This window comes from Cladophialophora yegresii (assembly GCF_000585515.1).
Source record: "Cladophialophora yegresii CBS 114405 chromosome Unknown aczIN-supercont1.4, whole genome shotgun sequence".
Classification (NCBI taxonomy): Eukaryota; Fungi; Ascomycota; class Eurotiomycetes; order Chaetothyriales; family Herpotrichiellaceae; genus Cladophialophora; species Cladophialophora yegresii.
Genome location: NW_006913048.1, coordinates 3,382,760 through 3,401,124, shown reverse-complemented (window position 1 = coordinate 3,401,124; position 18,365 = coordinate 3,382,760). Strand labels below are relative to the sequence as shown.

The 18,365-nt window shown below is 54.7% G+C and overlaps 8 protein-coding genes across 8 annotated transcripts; 5 read left to right on the top strand and 3 right to left on the bottom strand.

The window, feature by feature from the left end:
- Positions 1 to 185: 185 nt before the first annotated feature.
- Positions 186 to 902, top strand: A1O7_06579 (uncharacterized protein; the record flags this gene model as incomplete). Its single annotated transcript, XM_007760581.1, has 2 exons — positions 186 to 339; positions 406 to 902. The coding sequence occupies 2 exons, from the start codon at positions 186 to 188 to the stop codon at positions 900 to 902; spliced, it is 651 nt and encodes a 216-aa protein (XP_007758771.1).
- A 704-nt stretch (positions 903 to 1,606) lies between these two features.
- On the top strand, positions 1,607 to 2,932 carry A1O7_06578 (exopolygalacturonase X; the record flags this gene model as incomplete). Its single annotated transcript, XM_007760580.1, has 1 exon — positions 1,607 to 2,932. One exon carries the CDS (start codon positions 1,607 to 1,609, stop codon positions 2,930 to 2,932), a length of 1,326 nt encoding a protein of 441 aa, XP_007758770.1.
- A 748-nt stretch (positions 2,933 to 3,680) lies between these two features.
- A1O7_06577 (G protein beta subunit-like protein) lies at positions 3,681 to 5,090 on the bottom strand (the record flags this gene model as incomplete). The annotated part of the gene is made up of 4 exons (XM_007760579.1): positions 3,681 to 4,385; positions 4,440 to 4,935; positions 4,995 to 5,016; positions 5,075 to 5,090. The coding sequence occupies 4 exons, from the start codon at positions 5,088 to 5,090 to the stop codon at positions 3,681 to 3,683; spliced, it is 1,239 nt and encodes a 412-aa protein (XP_007758769.1).
- Positions 5,091 to 6,153: 1,063 nt separating this feature from the next.
- Positions 6,154 to 8,453, top strand: A1O7_06576 (uncharacterized protein; the record flags this gene model as incomplete). Its single annotated transcript, XM_007760578.1, has 2 exons — positions 6,154 to 7,783; positions 7,831 to 8,453. The coding sequence occupies 2 exons, from the start codon at positions 6,154 to 6,156 to the stop codon at positions 8,451 to 8,453; spliced, it is 2,253 nt and encodes a 750-aa protein (XP_007758768.1).
- A 1,119-nt stretch (positions 8,454 to 9,572) lies between these two features.
- A1O7_06575 (uncharacterized protein) lies at positions 9,573 to 12,023 on the bottom strand (the record flags this gene model as incomplete). The annotated part of the gene is made up of 1 exon (XM_007760577.1): positions 9,573 to 12,023. One exon carries the CDS (start codon positions 12,021 to 12,023, stop codon positions 9,573 to 9,575), a length of 2,451 nt encoding a protein of 816 aa, XP_007758767.1.
- Positions 12,024 to 12,469: 446 nt separating this feature from the next.
- On the top strand, positions 12,470 to 13,467 carry A1O7_06574 (uncharacterized protein; the record flags this gene model as incomplete). The annotated part of the gene is made up of 3 exons (XM_007760576.1): positions 12,470 to 12,605; positions 12,789 to 13,198; positions 13,318 to 13,467. 3 exons carry the CDS (start codon positions 12,470 to 12,472, stop codon positions 13,465 to 13,467), a joined length of 696 nt encoding a protein of 231 aa, XP_007758766.1.
- A 637-nt stretch (positions 13,468 to 14,104) lies between these two features.
- On the bottom strand, positions 14,105 to 16,607 carry A1O7_06573 (uncharacterized protein; the record flags this gene model as incomplete). Its single annotated transcript, XM_007760575.1, has 2 exons — positions 14,105 to 16,429; positions 16,479 to 16,607. 2 exons carry the CDS (start codon positions 16,605 to 16,607, stop codon positions 14,105 to 14,107), a joined length of 2,454 nt encoding a protein of 817 aa, XP_007758765.1.
- Positions 16,608 to 16,972: 365 nt separating this feature from the next.
- Positions 16,973 to 17,905, top strand: A1O7_06572 (uncharacterized protein; the record flags this gene model as incomplete). The annotated part of the gene is made up of 1 exon (XM_007760574.1): positions 16,973 to 17,905. One exon carries the CDS (start codon positions 16,973 to 16,975, stop codon positions 17,903 to 17,905), a length of 933 nt encoding a protein of 310 aa, XP_007758764.1.
- Between the last annotated feature and the right edge of the window lie 460 nt (positions 17,906 to 18,365).

Sequence of the window (18,365 nt, the reverse complement as noted above, 5' to 3'; positions counted from 1 at the left end):
AGGGTAGGTGTTCAAGCCGCCAGCGACTAGGCTACTGGTATTTTGTCTCGCGGAGCAGCATGGGACGTTCAGCGAAACCTCCACAAAAGGCCCATAACGCAAGCAGCAAGTCTCGAATAAACAAGGGCAGTAATGGCCAGACAAGGCGGGGTGGACATTCGACGAAAGTCTGTCCCCCAGCAAAGATGACAACATACACGCGTCCGCCACAGAACTGGCCGACCAACCTGCCGTATCTATCTACTGTACATCTGGACAGTTCACTCGCCCCAAGTCAGCGCGAATTGGTTCAGTCGACTCGTTCCCCGGACCCAGATGCATACATGGTGTCCGCTCAATGTACTTTCTCGCCAAGCTCGAACCCCTCAGTTTGCATTGAATCCATCAAGTTACCTTCGCACCCAGCATACCCGCAATCAGGACTGTTCGCTGCTCGTCAGCTAGCCCCAGGCACGCATATTATCGACTATACAGGTCTGCTGCACTCTTGCCCCTTGTCTACATGCAGCATCAGCGACTATGATCTTGCTTTCCTGGACCGGGATGCCTCCATTGCAATAGATGGTGCCGGCATGGGCAACGAAGCTCGCTTCATCAACGATTATCATGGCGTCAGAGATGGACCGAATGCGGTTTTCGAGGAGTACTATGTCAAGGTCAAGGGGCCGAAGGGTAAAGAGATGTGGGAGGCGAGGATGGGAGTTTGGGTGAATCCGTTGAGTACCGGCGTTGCGAAGGGAGAGGAAATCTGCTTGAGTTATGGCAAGGGTTACTGGAGGGCCAGGTTGGGCGCCATGGAGCAACGGAAGGAAGATGATTCTCGCGCTGGCGCAGCGGCAAAGAATGAGACTGATTTGAGCGAGAAAGTCATGTCCATGACAGTTAAGGATGGAAAAGGTTGATCGTCTGCCGTTGGCTCCCTTCCACCGCTCACGTCAGCTTGCTCTCAATTTCATGCACATCTTTACGGCAGGTATCGACGAAATGACTTCGAACAAAGACAACAAGCTGTCCAAGTGTTGTTCGCCACCACGAGGGAGCCACATGCTATTTCGGGGGCCGTGGCTTCTTTCAGCATAGCCAAGCGCCGCAGAACCTTGCCCTGACACTCTGGTCAGGTGAGGTCCCTTTTGGGCACGATTTCAAACACCTTGGGCGACAATACACCAGACCTTGGCTCAACACGGAAGCTGCCTACGCCAAATCCTGCAAGAGGGCGGATATGGACTCCTAAACTCCTAGATTATGCAGGAACCCTGCTTCCACTGCATCTGCCCTGCACGAAATGCGGAGAGACAGCTGGAATCTGGGGTACGGCGAGAAAACCGCGTGGTAGTATTGCTCGAATTTCCATCGCCAATTGGCCGGGTTGAGGCTGAAATGCTCCGGCACATTGTCGAATGTCAAATGCTACATCGTCAACACCTCCGCGCTGTCGATCTTTACACTAGATGTCGACTTCCAACAGCCAACCGAGATCGCTTCGAGGAACCTGCGCTCGGCGAATCCGTCTACTCCAACTTCGAAGCTGGTGGCCAGCGTGCATAAATCCTCCCATCAGCAAGGGGCTCGTTGCCAGCGATCGTCCTGCCGCAAGTCAACCACCATGCAGCTGTCAATGCTGCTGTTGGTGCAAGCCGCATCGACGTTTGCCGTCTCACTGCACCGTGGGAAGCACCACTCTCCACGACCCAGCATCGTAACGTATCCTCATCATCCAACAGTCCCCAATCAGCCATCACCTCCTCGAACGAGAGTCTGCTACGTCGAATCCCACAATGATTCTGTTACAGACGACTCACCATACATCCTCTCAGCTCTACATGCCTGCAACAATGGCGGCCACGTCATCTTCGACGCCTCCACGAAATACACAATCGGCACCGCCCTGGACATGACCTTCCTCCGATCGATCGACATCGACATTCAAGGATACATCCAATTCACAAACGACACGGACTACTGGCAAGCCCACTCGTTCAAGCAGATCTTCCAGAACGCGACCACGTTCTTCGAACTCGGCGGCGAGGACGTCAACGTCTACGGCGGGGGCACGCTCGACGGCAACGGCCAGGTCTGGTACGACCTGTACGCGCAGGACATCTACACTCTGCGCCCCATCCTTTTCGGCACCGTGGGCCTCCACGCCGGCACCATCTCGAACCTCAACCTCATCTACTCGCCACAGTACTACAACTGGGTGGCCAACTCGAGCAACGTCATCTTCTCGGACATTTCCATCACGGGCTTCTCCAGTTCCAACAACACGGCCAAAAACACCGACGGCTGGGACACGTACCGGAGCGACGGCATCACGATCCAGAACTCCGTGGTCAACAACGGCGACGACTGCGTCAGCTTCAAGCCCAACAGCACCAACATGCTCGTGCAGAACATGCACTGCAACGGCTCCCACGGCATCAGCGTCGGCAGCCTCGGCCAGTACGCGTGGGAGACCGACTACGTGCGCAACATCCACGTGTACAATGTCTCGATGAGCAACGCCACGGACGGCGCGCGCATCAAGGTCTGGCCCGGCGCGCCCTCGGAACTGAGCGCCGACCTGCAAGGCGGGGGCGGCAAGGGGGCCGTGACCAATATCACGTACGACACGTTTTTCGTCCGCAACGTCGACTACGCCATCGAGATCACCCAGTGCTACGGCCAGAAGAACACCACGCTTTGTAAACAGAATCCTTCGGCGCTGACGATTTCGGACGTCTATTTTCGGCATTTCCAAGGCACCTCCTCCAAGAAGTACCTGCCGTTGGTGGGCAACTTAGTGTGTTCGAGCCCGGACGTCTGCTCGGACATTTATGCGAGTGACATCAATGTCGTCAGTCCGAACGGCACGGATCTGTTCACCTGCTTCAATATCGATCAGTCGACCGTGGACGTAAACTGCACGGACTTGGATCTGGGGTATAATTGACGGATAGTACGTGCAAGCCCCAGTCATCGATGAGTCGACTGTGGATGTGAACTGCACGGACTTGGATCTGGGGTATAATTGAGGGATGGTACGTAGAAGTCACAGTAAATTGGGTAGGATAGTAACGGAAAGGACAACCAATATTCTGCATAGGGGACCTTGTAGGACAAGAAGGAGCAGATGAAGACCTTGACATGCTGGTGGAATTGCTTGGTTGTGCAACGTGAGCGTGGAGTGAACGTCGAGATACTGTGTATCCGGTGCATCATCACAGTCGCGCGCGGACAGGTCCATGCCATTGTGTCCACCATCGATAATTAGTAATGTCGTATCATGCAGCAAGTTGGATGAGGGATCCAAGGCCCAAGCTCCAAGCTCGACCAAGCGCCCAGCTCTGAGCAAGAACGTCATACTATGCTTTGCGGTGCTAGTATACCAAACGAAGAAATTTTGACAATCCTGTCCTGCCCTTCCCTCAAGATCGTGGTTCTTACGCTGGAGAGCCTCGGCGGCCCAGCCCAATGGAACCTTCAAACACCACTGATCCTGTGTTAGATCAGTCTGAGGGAGTTTTTCGCCCGTTGCGCCCCTTCCGCTGTGTGCGCTGCGTGCGCCGAATGACGGTCCTCGCTCTCTCGTGTTCCTGCTGCATGTTCCTAACAAGAGCTTTGGCTCTTTCGTGCTCCTTTGCTGTGATCCGACGGCGGGCTTCCGGCTGGCGGTGCGCTTCGCTTTCTTCGTCCTCTTCCTAAGGCGGACTACTGTAATCGTTCAGCGCAACGCAGACGGCGCCCCTGTGATGTCCATTGTACTGTCTTATGATGGTCGCGCTGGAAAGCTCCCACAGACGTGCATAGTGGTCGGAGCAGACCGTGACGAGATAGGCACTGTCGGCGGAGAATGCACAGTCCCAGACCCATCGCTGGTGGTTGTCCAGGATAACGTCGCACGGCAGGGGGCGCCTAGCAGATATGAGATCCGTGCCGAATCCTGGGGCTACATTGGCGCGGAATTGGCTCTGTGGGCTGGATGTTGTGCCCGAGGCGGTGGAAGCGAGGGACGTGGCAGAGCGGAAGGGTTTTGGGTTGAGTGAGGTTTCGCTGGTGTTACCGTCCTGCTCCTCAGTGTTGAGACGCAGAGATGATTGCGACTGAGACGAAGCGGATGAATGGTGGTTTTGTTTCGGGGCGTGCGCTCCTGGTGTACTAGAGGTTCCGTTCTGGTGAGGTGACGGAGTCGGCGACTGCTGTTCGGGGATGACTTCAAGGTGTTCTTCATTCATGTCAATCTTCCAGATCCGAACGGTGTGGTCGGCACTGCATGTGGCGAGGAGTTTGATATCTGGGGAGAGTAGCAGGCGGGTGAGGTAGTCCTTGTGTGCTTTGAAAACCCGGCAGGGCAGGAGGGTAGTCGAGTCGTGGTTTTGGTACATGCGCCAGATATAGACGTCGCCCTAGAAAAAACATCAGTAGTGGTTCTCATGCTGTACCACTACTACGTGACATACCAGGTTATTCCCAGCTGCTAGGAGAGAGCCATCGCTTGCGACACTCACGCTGGCCATCGAGACGTCCTCGACTGGCACGAGCTGGTGCGTGCATTTGCTCTCCCCAAGATCCCAGATGCGGATGTTTCCACCTCGATCACAGCTGACGAGTTCGCCTTGATTTGGGTGAATCACGACATCGTTGACCGGGTGCGAATGTTGGTAGTTCCTCTGTACCATGCCTGTCCTCGTGTCCCAGACTCTTACTGTCATGTCTTCGGAGCTTGTGACCATCCATTTTCCTTCGCAGTGAAACGCGACACCCGTGATGTTGTTTGTATGGCCCTCGAATTGCTGGACAGGGTTCGGATTGCTGGACTTGATGTCGTACAGGCGCACCATGTGGCGGCCAGCGGCGGCCAGGTATTTTTTGTCAGGGGTTATGCATAGCCTGTTCACTTGAGACTCTGGATGTTGGATCGTGCGCGAACATATTCCGGAGAGTGCTTCCCAAAATCTGGGGGTCCACCGTTAGTTCAAGGCACGGTGGTGGTGTTGTCGACAAAGAATGCGCACCTGATTGTGTGGTCATAACCAGCTGACAAGAGGATCAGCACTGTAAGCGACGCATGGTGCACGAGAGACACTACCTGTACAGAGGATGACACTCATTCTGGCGATTCATAGCCCACGCCGCCTCTCTGTGCCTTTGTGGATGCGTCGCGTCCATGCAGGCTCGGCAGGACGGTGCAGTGATGTGGGGATGGAAGTGTGAGTGATGAGGCCCGGGCGAGGCTTTCGCTTGTCTTGCTGTTGCTTTTAAGCATTCAGCCCCCTAAGCGAACCAATAAGCGGTGCAGTCCTGATAAAGCTGCTTATCGCAGACACCAGCACATATAAAACTGACCTCATCCCTAACTGTCCTTCCTCATGCGGTGATATAGCAACTGCACCACACCTCTGTAGTCGAAGCCGCCCAGAATGTCGTCGCTCACAGGTCCTCAGGCGGATGACCTGCAGAGCGTCGTGTGCAATACAAGATCCGTCGCCAAGGATCACGCTGTGCCTATTTGGAGAGGTCTGAACGCTAGTTACGGTAAGGCTTGGGATTGGACCAAAATTGTGGGCAGACAGCCCTCAGCGTCGAATGGATCGTGGGCAAGAGACTGCAGGCACTGGGAACGTGATCACGGACCTATGAAAGTGCCAAAGATCCAGTCCAAGCCCAATGGGTGAGCGTGAACCAGAGGCAGGCAGTCAGCTTTGCCGCCAGCAGAAAGCCTGAGCGGCGTCGACAATAGGTGAACCATGAATACCAATGCCGATCTCGATGGAAAAGAGCAGAAGTCGTCCAGGTGAAGTCTGGCTGCAGCAACAGCACCGTCTTTTTCGTCCTGATCTCTGTGCCCCCGGCCAATGATGCGGACGTCCATTGAGAGACTCCTTTTGGTGTTTTCCCGCAGAGTTCTATGCGCAGAACTTTCAAGTCTGTGCATTGCAGGCTCGATCTTTCGATTCCCTGTTATTCGAGGTCTGCTCTCTCTTTCTGTCCCTGCAAACCCGCTCATTCTTCAACTTCTTCCTGCCTTCTACACCGTTACAGTTGATACCTCTCCAACGAGCAAACGGCACGGGGAAAACCGACCAGCCAGCCCTTCACTTAAAGTGACTGACTCCCACAGCGGCTGCTATCATCTCACTCAGACAACCTTGTCAGCTGTACGACTCCATCACCATGAATCCCATCCACAACACTCGAGGCTTGCCTCAAAATACGAATCAGCAATTCCCCCAATTTCACCAGAACATTCACACAGCTCCCACCAGCGACAATCTTCAGAGTCCAATTTACAGCAGCACTGGCTCGCTCATTCAGCACCACCTTGACATGCAGAACAGCATGGCTTCGTGGGGTCGATCGAGTGGCGATCAGGTGCCCCTGGATTCTACAGTAAGTATGTTCGACATCGAAAATCAGAGTTTCAGCAACAGCACCGCACAGTGGCACGCAAGCTCGAATTCCAATCCTGGCACTTTCACCAGCGGCACGAACAGCAACGTCTTGAGCTCTGCAGACAACAGTCCCGGCACATTCAACCACGGCATGAACAGCAAAATTTTGAACCCTTCTTACAGCCTTCCTGGCGCATTCACCACCAATGATATGAACAACAGCTTGGGTTCATCTGATAACACTCCTTTCGCATTGTTCAACGGCGTCAACGACAATACCTTCAGCTCGCGAGACAACCATCACTTAACAGCTTCGATCATAGAGGCCAACAAACAACTCATGAGATCGATGGAACAAAATCACAAGCTGCAAGATTCACTCAAGGCACAGTCAGGACAGCACGAAAAGACCGTCACAGAGCTTCAAGAGAAGATTGCCGCCCTTGAGAAGGAGAAAGAGATCCTAGCGAACCAAAAATACACGCTAAAGAGAGAATGTCAAAATACCAGAAACTACGTCAATATGTTGCGAGGCTACTATGACTTCAGAATCGGCACCGACGGCAAGCTCCTCCCCCTTGTGCCTGAGACGGACACCGTCGCCTACATTACTCATGGGGCGCCAGCCACACCTCTGCAAGCAGCATATGTGCGATACCTCAAGGACATGATCGGGGAGCACCATGAACAGACAAGACGGCAAAACGTGGCAGCAGCGGGCCGGCGAATCCTCAAGGCCGACCTCTGCCACCTCTGCCCAGTGCACAACGGGCCTGACGCCCACCTGCAGCCGTCTCGGGTGACGCTGCAGCCGACCCCAACCATCGACCTGACAGTCGATGCGGCCTCTGCACCGCCCTCCCTCCACCGGCAGGCTGCCAATGCAGCCCTAGCGGCCGTACAGGCCAACAACACTCCTCTCGGCGCCTCGAGTGAGGTCGCCACCCAGGCCAAGGATGCTGCTGTTGCTGCTGCTCCAGCGGCATCCGAGGCCAGCGACGCTCCCTCCGCCGCACCAGCTCAGGTGGAGGCTGTGGCCAACGCTGCCACAACCTCAGAGGACCGACCGGCGCCACTCAAAACGCCACCAACCTCCTCCCCGGAAGGGACGGCGTCTTCCCTTCCCAAGCGGGAAAATAAAGACCGCAGCTACTCGTGGCTGCAAAAGCCCCAGAACCTCGGTCTCTTGAAGGCTACGGGCCTGATCAAGGACCAATTTGAGCAAAAGAAGGTCGAAGACGAACTGCGCCTTGCGCGCAGGGCTGCCGATTATGCCGACTTCGTGGCTGTAACTTCGGCCGCGGCTTCGATCTCAACTTCGAAATTCACCTCACAACCTGCCATTGCACAAGCCGCGTCTCCAGCGGCCAGGGCAACAACCACCAACAACAAGAAGGGCAATGCGGCATCAAGTACCCAGTACAACAACTCCACCGTCCTCTCCTCCAAGGCCTCAAAGGTCACCAAACCAAAGGCACCACCGAAGAACAAGACCAGAACCGCAGCGGCAACCTCAGCCAACACGAAAACCACAAGCAGGCAGCAAAGAGTCGGGCACAACTCGAGAAGAGCGCAGTCGAGCAGCTGGACAAGGAGCTGGACAAGCAGCCGGCTAGACAAGCCGGCGCGACTGCAAGCAAGACCACGACCTCAACCTCGACTACAGAAGCAACAACAACCTCGAGCACGACCGCAACCCAACCACACAAGTACTATTACGACGACCTCTCCGATGCCGAAGATTCAGAGCGCCTTGAACCCCCACACGACCAACTACTAGTCATCGACCACAACCAAGGCGACACGATCGCCCCATTGTCGAACAGAGCCGCCGACGATTCACAGGACCTTGGATCCCCGTACAACCAACTATTGGCCGAAGATCCAGAGGACCTTGGATCCCCATACAACAAACTATTAGTCGACGACGACAACGGGAGCGACACGAGTGCCCCTATACCAAAGGGAGACATTGACATGGGAGAGGTAAACACAGCGGAGGAAGATCCACTGGACGATCTATTCGAGGGAGATCCGCCACTGATGGCTGACAGTGACGGCGAAATCAGCGAGGAGAATTGACGAGACAAAGAAATGGGTGCAGAAAGCAAAGCAACGCAAGCATAAGGAAGTGAGCTGTGAAGGAAGGAAGGAAGGAAGGAAGGAAAGCCAGTGATAAGCAAATGAATGACACAGCACGACACAATACGAAGCAAAGCAAAGCATAACAGAGCATTGCAAACGACCAGAGAGGATCCAGGATACACAGTACTGCATTTCAAACCCAGGCAGGCAAAGGCAAGGACAACGGATGATGAAGCAGTAGCACAGGCGATAGGAATGGTCATAGGATACTGTACTGTCCCTCCAGGAGCCTGGAGTCAATGGACAAGACAATGATAATTATGGCAAGTTTGACGTCCCACGGACTTGGTATGTGCCATCGTCGTCTACACCGGTCACTGTGCTTAATCGTGCTTATCGTGCTACATCGCGCTCTATTGTCCAGCATCTTTTTTCCAATCGCAGTACGTATGGTCCTGTGTAGTGCTTATCGTGTGTCTCAGGCTACATCATGTCCTGTAACGTCGTACTTACTCTATTGTGCTTGATCCATGCTTATCGAGCAGTATCGTGCGCCATGGTACTTGATCAAACCATCATGGTTATCGTGCTATGCTATGCTATCCTATACCTCCCTAGATCCCTAGGTACGAGCTTACTCCAGCGAAGTCAGGTATGTACATCGTGCCTAGCGTGCGTATTAGGAGGCGACATCGCTCAATAAGGTGGCTTCATTGTGCTTAGCCGTCGTATCGTCCGATTCCAGGATCACCCTCTTACTACATCCTCGCCGTGGCTGTGATGGGGCGCCGTCACCTACAGTACGTACATGTACACCAGTCATGAATACCTAGGTTCCAGTGACAATTTGTATCTTGAAAAGACAAGTATAATGTCTACGTACTGTAGGCATATCCATGAAGTACGGCGGGTGGGGTGCATCGCAGATCAGAGGAGACGAGGACGTATTGAATATATCGTCTGCGAGGGCACCAAGTCCCTTATTCACAAGTCACGGTACTCCAGTGAGAATGCACGCAGGTCGCACGGCGAACCCTGTATTCTCGACATTGGCTTCTGTGTTACTCCTGTAGAGTCCTAGGTATGAACGTACATGATTGACGAGCGACCATATCGTTAGCGACGCTTCTTCCTGCCCATTCCGCTACGGTTACTTCCCGCGCGACTCGCTTCTGAGATGACACTTGCGGACCGCTTGTGTGCGCGGACTGCTGCCACGGCTTCAGGTTCTTCATCTCCATTAGGCTGATCGTCATCTTCGGGATCGGAATCTTCAGCTGCAGCACCGGGCACGGGGGCAGGATCCTCGTCATCGTCATCCCGCTCTTGGTCTTCATCTTCGGAATCTTCGACTTGATCGGCGGCTTCGGCCTCTGCCTCTGCCTCAGATTCGCCTTCGTTGATATCTGCTGCGTCATCTTCGTCGTCATCTTCAGACTCAGCTTCAGCCTGGGGCTCTGCATCGTCTTCGGCCTCCGAGTCGTCTGCATTATCCTCTTCAGCGTCAGTTTCTTGTTGTGGCGATGCTTCCGCTTCTTCTTCCTCGTCTTCGTCTGAGTCCGCATTGAGGCGAATCGCAGTATCATCATCGTCCTCTTCCGGGTTCTCGTCTTGGTCTTCATCGTTGTCGATGCCGGTGATTTCTTCATCCTGCTCCTCTTGGTCTTCGTCGTCGTCTTCATCATCCGCAGGTTTGGCACTAGCGTCGTCATTCGCCTCTGCGTCAGCCTCTCCGTCCTCTTGAGCATCGACTTGTATAGCACTCTCATCTTGTGCACCGTCTTCATCACGTTCTGCAACAGCTCGTGCCGGCTCATCCTCTTCCGCCTCAGCATCTTGTTCGTCCTCATCGACGGCAAGCGACTCGTCGACTTTCGACTCATCTCCGACTTGAGAGTCGTCAATCTCCATAGCATCGGTTGTGTTGGGAAAACTCTTCACCTCCCGCGGCCCAGTATTGCCAACTCCCGCAGCAGGCACCATTTCTTCGCCCTCCTTGGGTAGTCCGAGTCTGATCCGTCTCTGCTCTTCTAAGATCTTGACCTCGGAAGCCACCTTTTCGGCAACCTTCCTACAATCTAGCAGAATGTTGATCTCCCCCACCAACCGCTCAAACTCCCTGCAGACCCGTTCTGTCGGCATGAGCAACCTCGGTGGAATGCCCAATTCAGTGAGCGCAGCCTGGATCTTTGTGGTTTGAGTTTGTGATTTGGCCATGGTTAGACGATTGATTTTCTCGTGCCGGAATTGTACCCCTGATGTGAGTCGTTCCTGTGGGTGCGAGACGCCGAAGCGCGCAGCGTCGGCAGGGGCGAGGATCCGCACATTGGGGGCCTGGGAAATGGACGATTTCTTCTGCGGCTCCTCGTTCGTCGCCTGCGTGTCGAGTGTGTCGCGTCGAGAGTAGTGAGAGGACTGGCGACCTTTCTCGGCACGTGCATCGGTTGGAGTTGCCGCGGCACTGCCTTGGACGCCATCTGGCATGGCAGGTCGTTTGAGTCTCTTCTCCTTGGCAAGGAGGGATTGTAAGAGCATGGACAGGCCACCAGAAGTTTGATACATGGCGGTAGATTGCTCCTCCCCATTGCCAGATCGTCGTAGTGGGGCTACTGGTTCGAGCCGGGCGTAGAGGTCCCGTCTCATCTTGATAAAGTCGTCTTCATTCTTGGTGATCCGATGAAGCTCCTCCAGCAGGATTCTCTCTTCGTCCGCCTCGTCTTTCGTGCGCTCGAAGAGTTTCTCCGCCATGGCTTTGCGCATCGTTTCCGTCTTGGCGTCAAAGGAACGCATCTTTTCCCACAGTTGGAACTCTGCCGCGGTCATTGTGGAGGCTGGAGTGACTTGTTCCATGATCTTCGCCGCGATGGTGTAGTAGCGTTGCTTGAGGGCTTCGACTGTGCGGGGCGGGTAGTGTTGTTTTACGGCAACTTCGGTTCCGCTGGGTTCGACGCCTGTAGGAGCTGGTGTGGAAGAGGGGATCTCTTCTGGTGTGTATCGGTCGGCGACGATGATCCATCTCAAATCGTAGTCACGACACAGCTCCATAAGATAGTCCGTCTCTTGTCGTGTCCAGTCGTCCGATTTGAGCATACTGTCGTACTGCTCGTCAGTGTACGAAGGCACTTCCACCTTGACATTCCACTTGTGTGACGGATATTCGTCCTCAAACGCCAACTCCTGTGCCGGCGAAGTAGTCTTCGCATCATCCGTCATCTCTACATCCGCCGATTCCGTCGCAACCGCGGGTGCACGCCCATTTGACCCCGGAATCGATCTCTTCCAGTGCCGCAATACCAGCCCATCGGTCCTCCCAGCATGTTGGAATGGTCTCTCGTCCCAATGCCGCGGCTTGAACAACTTCTGCGAGATCGACGGACGGGATTTGTAGGAGCGTTGTTCAATGATTGCGATCGGAGGCACTGAATCGCCCATAAGTGCTTGGACTTCTCGTCTTACGCCCGTGACACGCGGTTGAGGTTCGGACGTCTTTTTCTTCTTGGGCGCAGGCTGGCGGGGACCGGCCTGGCCCAAGTTCATTATGTCGCGGATGTCGCTTGTGGATGCCATGGTGGAGGGGATCCTGAGGACAATTGGCTTTAGCGAGGGAAAAGATTCATATGGATATATCTGGCTCAAGCGCTGGATTTTAAGGCGCTCGCAGCGGGACACGCATCCAGACGCAGGTCAACCTGTTGGGATGGAGGTCTTGACAGGGCAGTGTGAACTTCGCGAAACTGCGGCTTGAATGTTTGAAATGACACCAAATGAGTGCGCACCTCTGTCATTTGAAAGTGAGTGGCTGCGGAACAAGGACGGCGCTGACCAATAAGACCGCTGTCACGGATATTATCTCCGACGCTTGGCACCGAGTCAGGGGCACGCAGCACGTCCCTCCGCATTCTCCCCGTCGCAAAGGCGTCTGGACATTTTGTTCAATCCGATTCTCCCAGGCCAGCGCTCGCCTCGATCCCCTCAACCGGCACATATCAACCACAAACAGTGCCGCACTGAAGATGAAGTTACTTCCCGCAACCCTCGCGGTCGCTCTCACCTCACTTATTTCCTCGTCCCACGCACTGTACTTCTACCTCGACGGCACGACACCGAAATGCTTCTACGAGGATCTAGCCAAGGGGACGCTCGTTGTCGGTAAGTGAGATAGTCTCTGATGTTGGTCGCGCGAAATGTCACTCTTCGCCATCGAGTCAACCGGACAATGCCGCACTCAAAACATCTCATACACTAGGGCAGTCTTACGCTGTATTGTCACTCGTCGACCGCAACCCTCCTTACCAGCACCACCACCAAACTAACATTTCTTCTACCACACAGGAACATACCGTGCCGAAGCCTTCGACCGGCAATCCCAGACCTTCATCACAACACCCGACCTAAACATGCACTTCACCGTCGAAGAGACGTTCGACAACGACCACCGCGTCGTCACGCAGACGACGTCCTCCTCCTCGATCCCCTCGAAATTCACCTTCAGCGCCGCAGACTCGGGCCTCCACAGACTGTGTTTCACGCCCTCGGGCCCCGCGGCCATCAGCGTGAACGGCTGGTTCAGCGGCAGCGCGGGCAACGTCCTCGGCGGGATTAAACTGACCGTCGACATGGCCATTGGCGAGACGAGCAAGATCGAAAGCGAGGACAAGGGCAAGATCGACACCATCGTGCAAAAGGTCCGCGAGTTGAATGGGCGGTTGCAGGACATTAGACGCGAGCAGGTTTTCCAGCGGGTGAGTTGATCACAAATTCTAGATGGGGGTGACCTACCCTCCCGTGCAATGCTTTGCGAAAAGCGCGGAGAAAAATCCGTCAGTGTGCCAATTCAATTCTGACTGTTGCCGGTATCTAGGAACGCGAGGCTGAATTTCGCGACCAGAGCGAGGCCGTCAACGCCCGCATCGTGCGCTGGACGCTCATCCAGATGGGCGTGCTGGGCGTGACGTGCGCGTGGCAATTATCTCACCTGCGGGCCTTTTTCATCAAGCAGAAGTTGACGTGACAGCATGCGAACATGCGTGTGGTATACATACATAGCGAGGGGAGGGGAACGGCACCTGAGTGGGGCGCGTGTGGCATGCATACATAGCGAGGGAAAGGTAAGGGAAAAGGGCATCTACGCGGGAAAGAAAATAGCCGGTGGATGGACGGACGGTGACAGAACACAACAAGCCTCTCCGCACCTGTTGGGTTGCTGATGCTGGGAATCCTGATGTTGCAGCGCTCCCGTCAAGGCGTGGAGAGTCAGATCAGATCGGCCGACGAGGTCAGCTGTCACGGTGACAGTATCTGGAGTCGGAAAACCAGGTCTCTCACTTGTGCGGAGAATATGGGAACCAGCGCAAGCGGACTTTACTCGCTACCTAGAGAAGGAGACCGTGGACTTCAGGTCACTCAGTGTGCTAACACGCCGCCGGGCAATTATATGTCCATGGACACATTACCTATGCTACATGGATAAAAATGCTGGAAAGACAAAAACCTGCCTAGGAAACGCCAGACCACGCTATGCCAGATCCAAAACAGGCCCTATTCTCTCAATGCCCCTTTTCTTCGCGTTATGCATTCAGCAATTCGTCCTGTTGAGGTCCGCCATGGGAGCCGAGTTCAAGATCCAACCCTCCCTAGCAGAAGCAAGCTCATAATCTCCGCCTGGGACTTGCGCCTGCGCCAGGGTGCTTCGCGGGTGCTGATAGCTTCAGATTCCGTCGAAAAGTGTTCGTTAAGCCCGTACTTCGGTCGTTATCCGGAGGCGGCATGGGGGCATCCAAGCCGAACGGCTGTGTGGTTGCCAGACGACTGCCGCCAGAGGACAAGAGTGGGGCATTCCATTTCTGGGCCTGCGGTCGCGTATTGCTCTTTGTGTACGTTTGCGGCTTCATCGTGTCAAAATAGTCGAAACGCTCATTCTGAGGTTTGAGCGGCGAGTCCCACGGGCTCGACTCTCTAGGCTCGCTGTCTGTAGAAATGGATGGTCGTGTCCCGATTGATTCGTTGGATTCTGCTCGGACGAGTCCGGGCATGATCGCACTTGAGTTCTCTGCCATGGCTGTTTCACTGATAGGTTTCTGCCCCGATTGTTTCGGCTTTCGTCTTGTAGGAACAGGGTTCTGTGGCGTATTCCATTGCCTAGAGCTCGGAGGGGAGTATGAACGGTTCAAGGCCAAATATTCTTGCGGCAGGAGCAAAGCCACAGCCCCGATCGCAAGCTTGTCCCACAGATCTCGAAGGAGATCTCCAAATGGTTCGCGGAGCTTGGCCACAGCGATCAGCGCGATTGCTTCGAACGCGTACAAAAATAGCTTCAGAGACCGTTTGTGAGCACCATCGCGATACAGGCCGATCATAATGTGACCGATCGGGATGGCTGTGCTAGAAAGGACAAGGTAGTAACCGAGCTGGGGCGTTGTAGATGTGATGGCAGCCTCCAATATCCAGAAAGCCAAGCCGATTAAGATAAAGAAGATGGCGATGCCGCTGAAGAGAGCCAGAGGCGACACGCCATTGGTCATGGGATGCACCTCGAATGTATCCGTCTGGTGCCGCCCAAAGTCTCGAACCAGCTGCGTGGTTCTTGCTGAGGCGGGAGGGTCTTCTCCAGAAGATCGGTCTCGAAGGGAGAACACCGAATCAAAGATGTCTTCAAGTCCTGTATCAGACTCTCGGTTGTGACCGAAGAAGGTCGGCTGCGCCATTGTCTCGCTTGCGGCTGCGGTCTGACGAGGAGGCAGTGCCGTCGTCTTCGGCTTGTCGAAGAACCCAGGCGGCAGACCTATGGCATCTCTGCCGGGCAATTTTTGATTCTGATTGTTTTTGGAAACTCCTCTTGAATTAAGAGCCGGCAACCTGCCGTGGAATGGAGTAGGCTCCACAGATTGGTATCGAACCTGCTTTGGTTGTGGCTGAAATGTTCGTTGTGTGGGTGTCCAATCCATAGCTTCTGCTGGATCTGGAGGTGGGGTGGGAGGGTCCCATGGTTGATAAGTCGGTTTGCTGGGTTGAGCTAGACTATCGACGCTGAATGGCCGATCCCGCAGTGGTTGGGATTGGGACTCCGAACGACCAGAAGGTACGAATTGTTGGTTTGTCAGTAGGGGAGCAGGATCCTGATGCCAGTTGATCGGTGGCGCAAATCTGACTTGAACGATCCGAGTCACAGACCAGCCTGCGAGCACAGACAGTGCGACGGCGAAGCAGGCGTGCAGCATAGCCTTCACCCAAAGTGAGACGGGGAGGTGGAAGATGATGATCCAAGCACTGAACCTCAACCCCAGCAGAACAAGCTGCATCAGGTAGTATTGGTGTAAACCAACCAGGCGCCCTTCGCTGTTGAGCAACTTCTCCTGCCATTTGGGATTCCACCATACGCAAAGGAGTCCTAACACGAGGGAGAGTTCCACCAGCGGCTCCGTTGCATCCAAGCACGAAGAATGAAGAGACCCTTGTCGAAGGCATTCGGCGGGCCGAATCACTTCCACCGTGGCTATACTGGTGATTTGCGACCCGTACAAGTGCCATGTTACTTGGACAGCGAGACTGGCAAAGTATCCCAATCCTGCAGCGTTGACGAGGAGACTCCTCCATCCCCACCGGCTGGCAATCCTTCGCTGCCGAGACTTTTCCAACACTCTCCGAAGGTGGTCGCTTCTCGCATTGTAGGTGGCCTCTTGCAACTGGGCTCTTACTTTCGGCTCACACTTTGAACAGCATTGTGGGTATCGTTGTTCCAGGCCTTTCTTATACTCTGGCAGTTCTTTCTCCAGTCTGTCATAGTCGGGATGCTCTGGGTCCGGAAGATATTGCGAGAGGGTATAGCTGAATATATGCTGGTTCTTGAGACACGTGGAACAGAAGATCGAGTCTCGGGCGGAGAAGACATCTGTGAGCGGGTCGGTCTCGACCGGTTGCGCAAGCTGCTGTGCTGGCGCTGCTTCCTCGAGAGGAACGTCCGCTATCTCTCCGTTCTGTATGGTCAATTTCGAGGACGTACGCATAGAATGGATAGGCACGTACCTCGTCGAAGAAGTTGACGGCCAGACAGTGCTCGCACTGAAATCTGCCGCCACGTTTCTTGCCCGGCGTCTGTTTTGATCGCCTGCCGCAATAGTGGCAGTCGAGGCGCTGGCGGAGTGTAACCGGCATGGTGTCGGTTGCATGATTGGGAGGAGAGGCAGCTGGTCTTGCGACACTAGAAGAACTGTCTTGCGCGGCAGCAGCGAGCTGTTCCGTGACAGTGACAGTGTCTTTGTCTTCCCGAGTCCAGGCGACATCAACAATGTACCGCTTTCAGGTGCTTTTGGTTGCGGAGATACGCCGGTCTTTGTGCTACGGAGGAGCACATGTTCAATGATGCCATGCTTCAGCCTTGTCTCACTGAACCCTCACATCCTTTTCTTTCAGCCTTGCCGCGTCCCGTTGTCATGTTCACCAACTAATTAATGTTAGCCTCCTCGCACGCCACCTCGGTTGCTGTTGGCTGTTATGGATAGAGTGGCCACTAAATCGCAATGGACGACCCGGAAGCACCCTTGCTCTCTACAGTCCCGCCGACATGGACCACCATCCTGACGCCAATCACCTCGCTGTCACCGATGAGCAGGCTTCTCCTCTTTGTCCTGGTCTTCACCTTGATCCTGATCAACTTCTGTTTCTTCCGTCTGGCGACAGTGCTTAATCGGGATCCGATATATCGCCGCACACGGTCTTCCTCCGACAACCCACCCCATCTACTAATTGTGCTGGGCTCGGGCGGGCACACGGCCGAAATGCTCAATATCCTCGGCCAATACCGCAGACTACAGCACGACTGGCCACAAAGAACCTACGTCGTCAGTTCGGGTGATGACTTCTCGGCGTCAAAGGCACGCGAATTTGAGATTGACATGTTCTCAAAGTCGAAGGAAGCGGACCCGAGTGGGGATGCCAATCCGGCACTTTCGGCAGGGCCAACGGGATACGACATCGTCACAGTCCATCGCGCGAGACGCGTCCACCAAAATCTCCTGACCACTCCGTTTTCAAGTCTTCGCTGCCTGTGGGACTGTGTCAAAGTACTCCGAGGAACGCACCCCGATTTCTGCGCGCACTTCTCCAGGCCATCGACCCCGGATCTCATCCTCACCAACGGCCCTGGGACCGGCGTCATCGTGATCCTCGCATCGATCATTCTCCTCTTCTTCGGCATCGCAGGTCCGTCGGCTGCCTTGCCACGGTCGAAGAAAGTAATGAAGCACGATACCGGCGATGGGAATGCATCAGCCAGGTCTGGTCAAATGCGGAGCATCTACATCGAGTCCTGGGCGCGGGTTAGAACCCTCTCTCTCAGTGGCCGACTGCTCAAGCCCCTGGTGGACCGCTTCCTAGTGCAATGGCCGCAACTCGTCGAGAAGGAAACGCCAGGAACAGGGAGAGTCGAATATGTAGGCAGTCTGGTGACTTAGTTGGTCGAGCTTGATATAGACCGTCTGTGGGACGAGTACGGGGTCGCTGGCTTGACGTCCGGTGAGACTCAGCAGACTTTAGCGAGCGCACAGGATCTTCAGAAAGTGCAGGGGAAACGAGAATCATCCAGCGGTTGGAGCTCCTGTGCAGGGGTCTGAACGATAAAAGGAAGCAAAGTAAGAAGATCCATCTGAACCTCTTCGAAGAGAACGACGTGTGCCCTTCATGAGGACACGCGCGCTGCTTCCGTCGGAAGCTACTTCAGTGAGAAGATGCTGCTTAAGCACTGGACGCTTCATATCTGTTGCTTGAGTGGAGAGAACGTTCGGATGGATTGTGCACATGTACACGCGCTACAGAGCAGAGACGAAGCGCATCACATCCAAGAAATGAGTTTTCTGTCGAAAACGACGAGATTTCCCCTTACTTTTTCCCTGGTGCTCTTTCCACACGAATTTG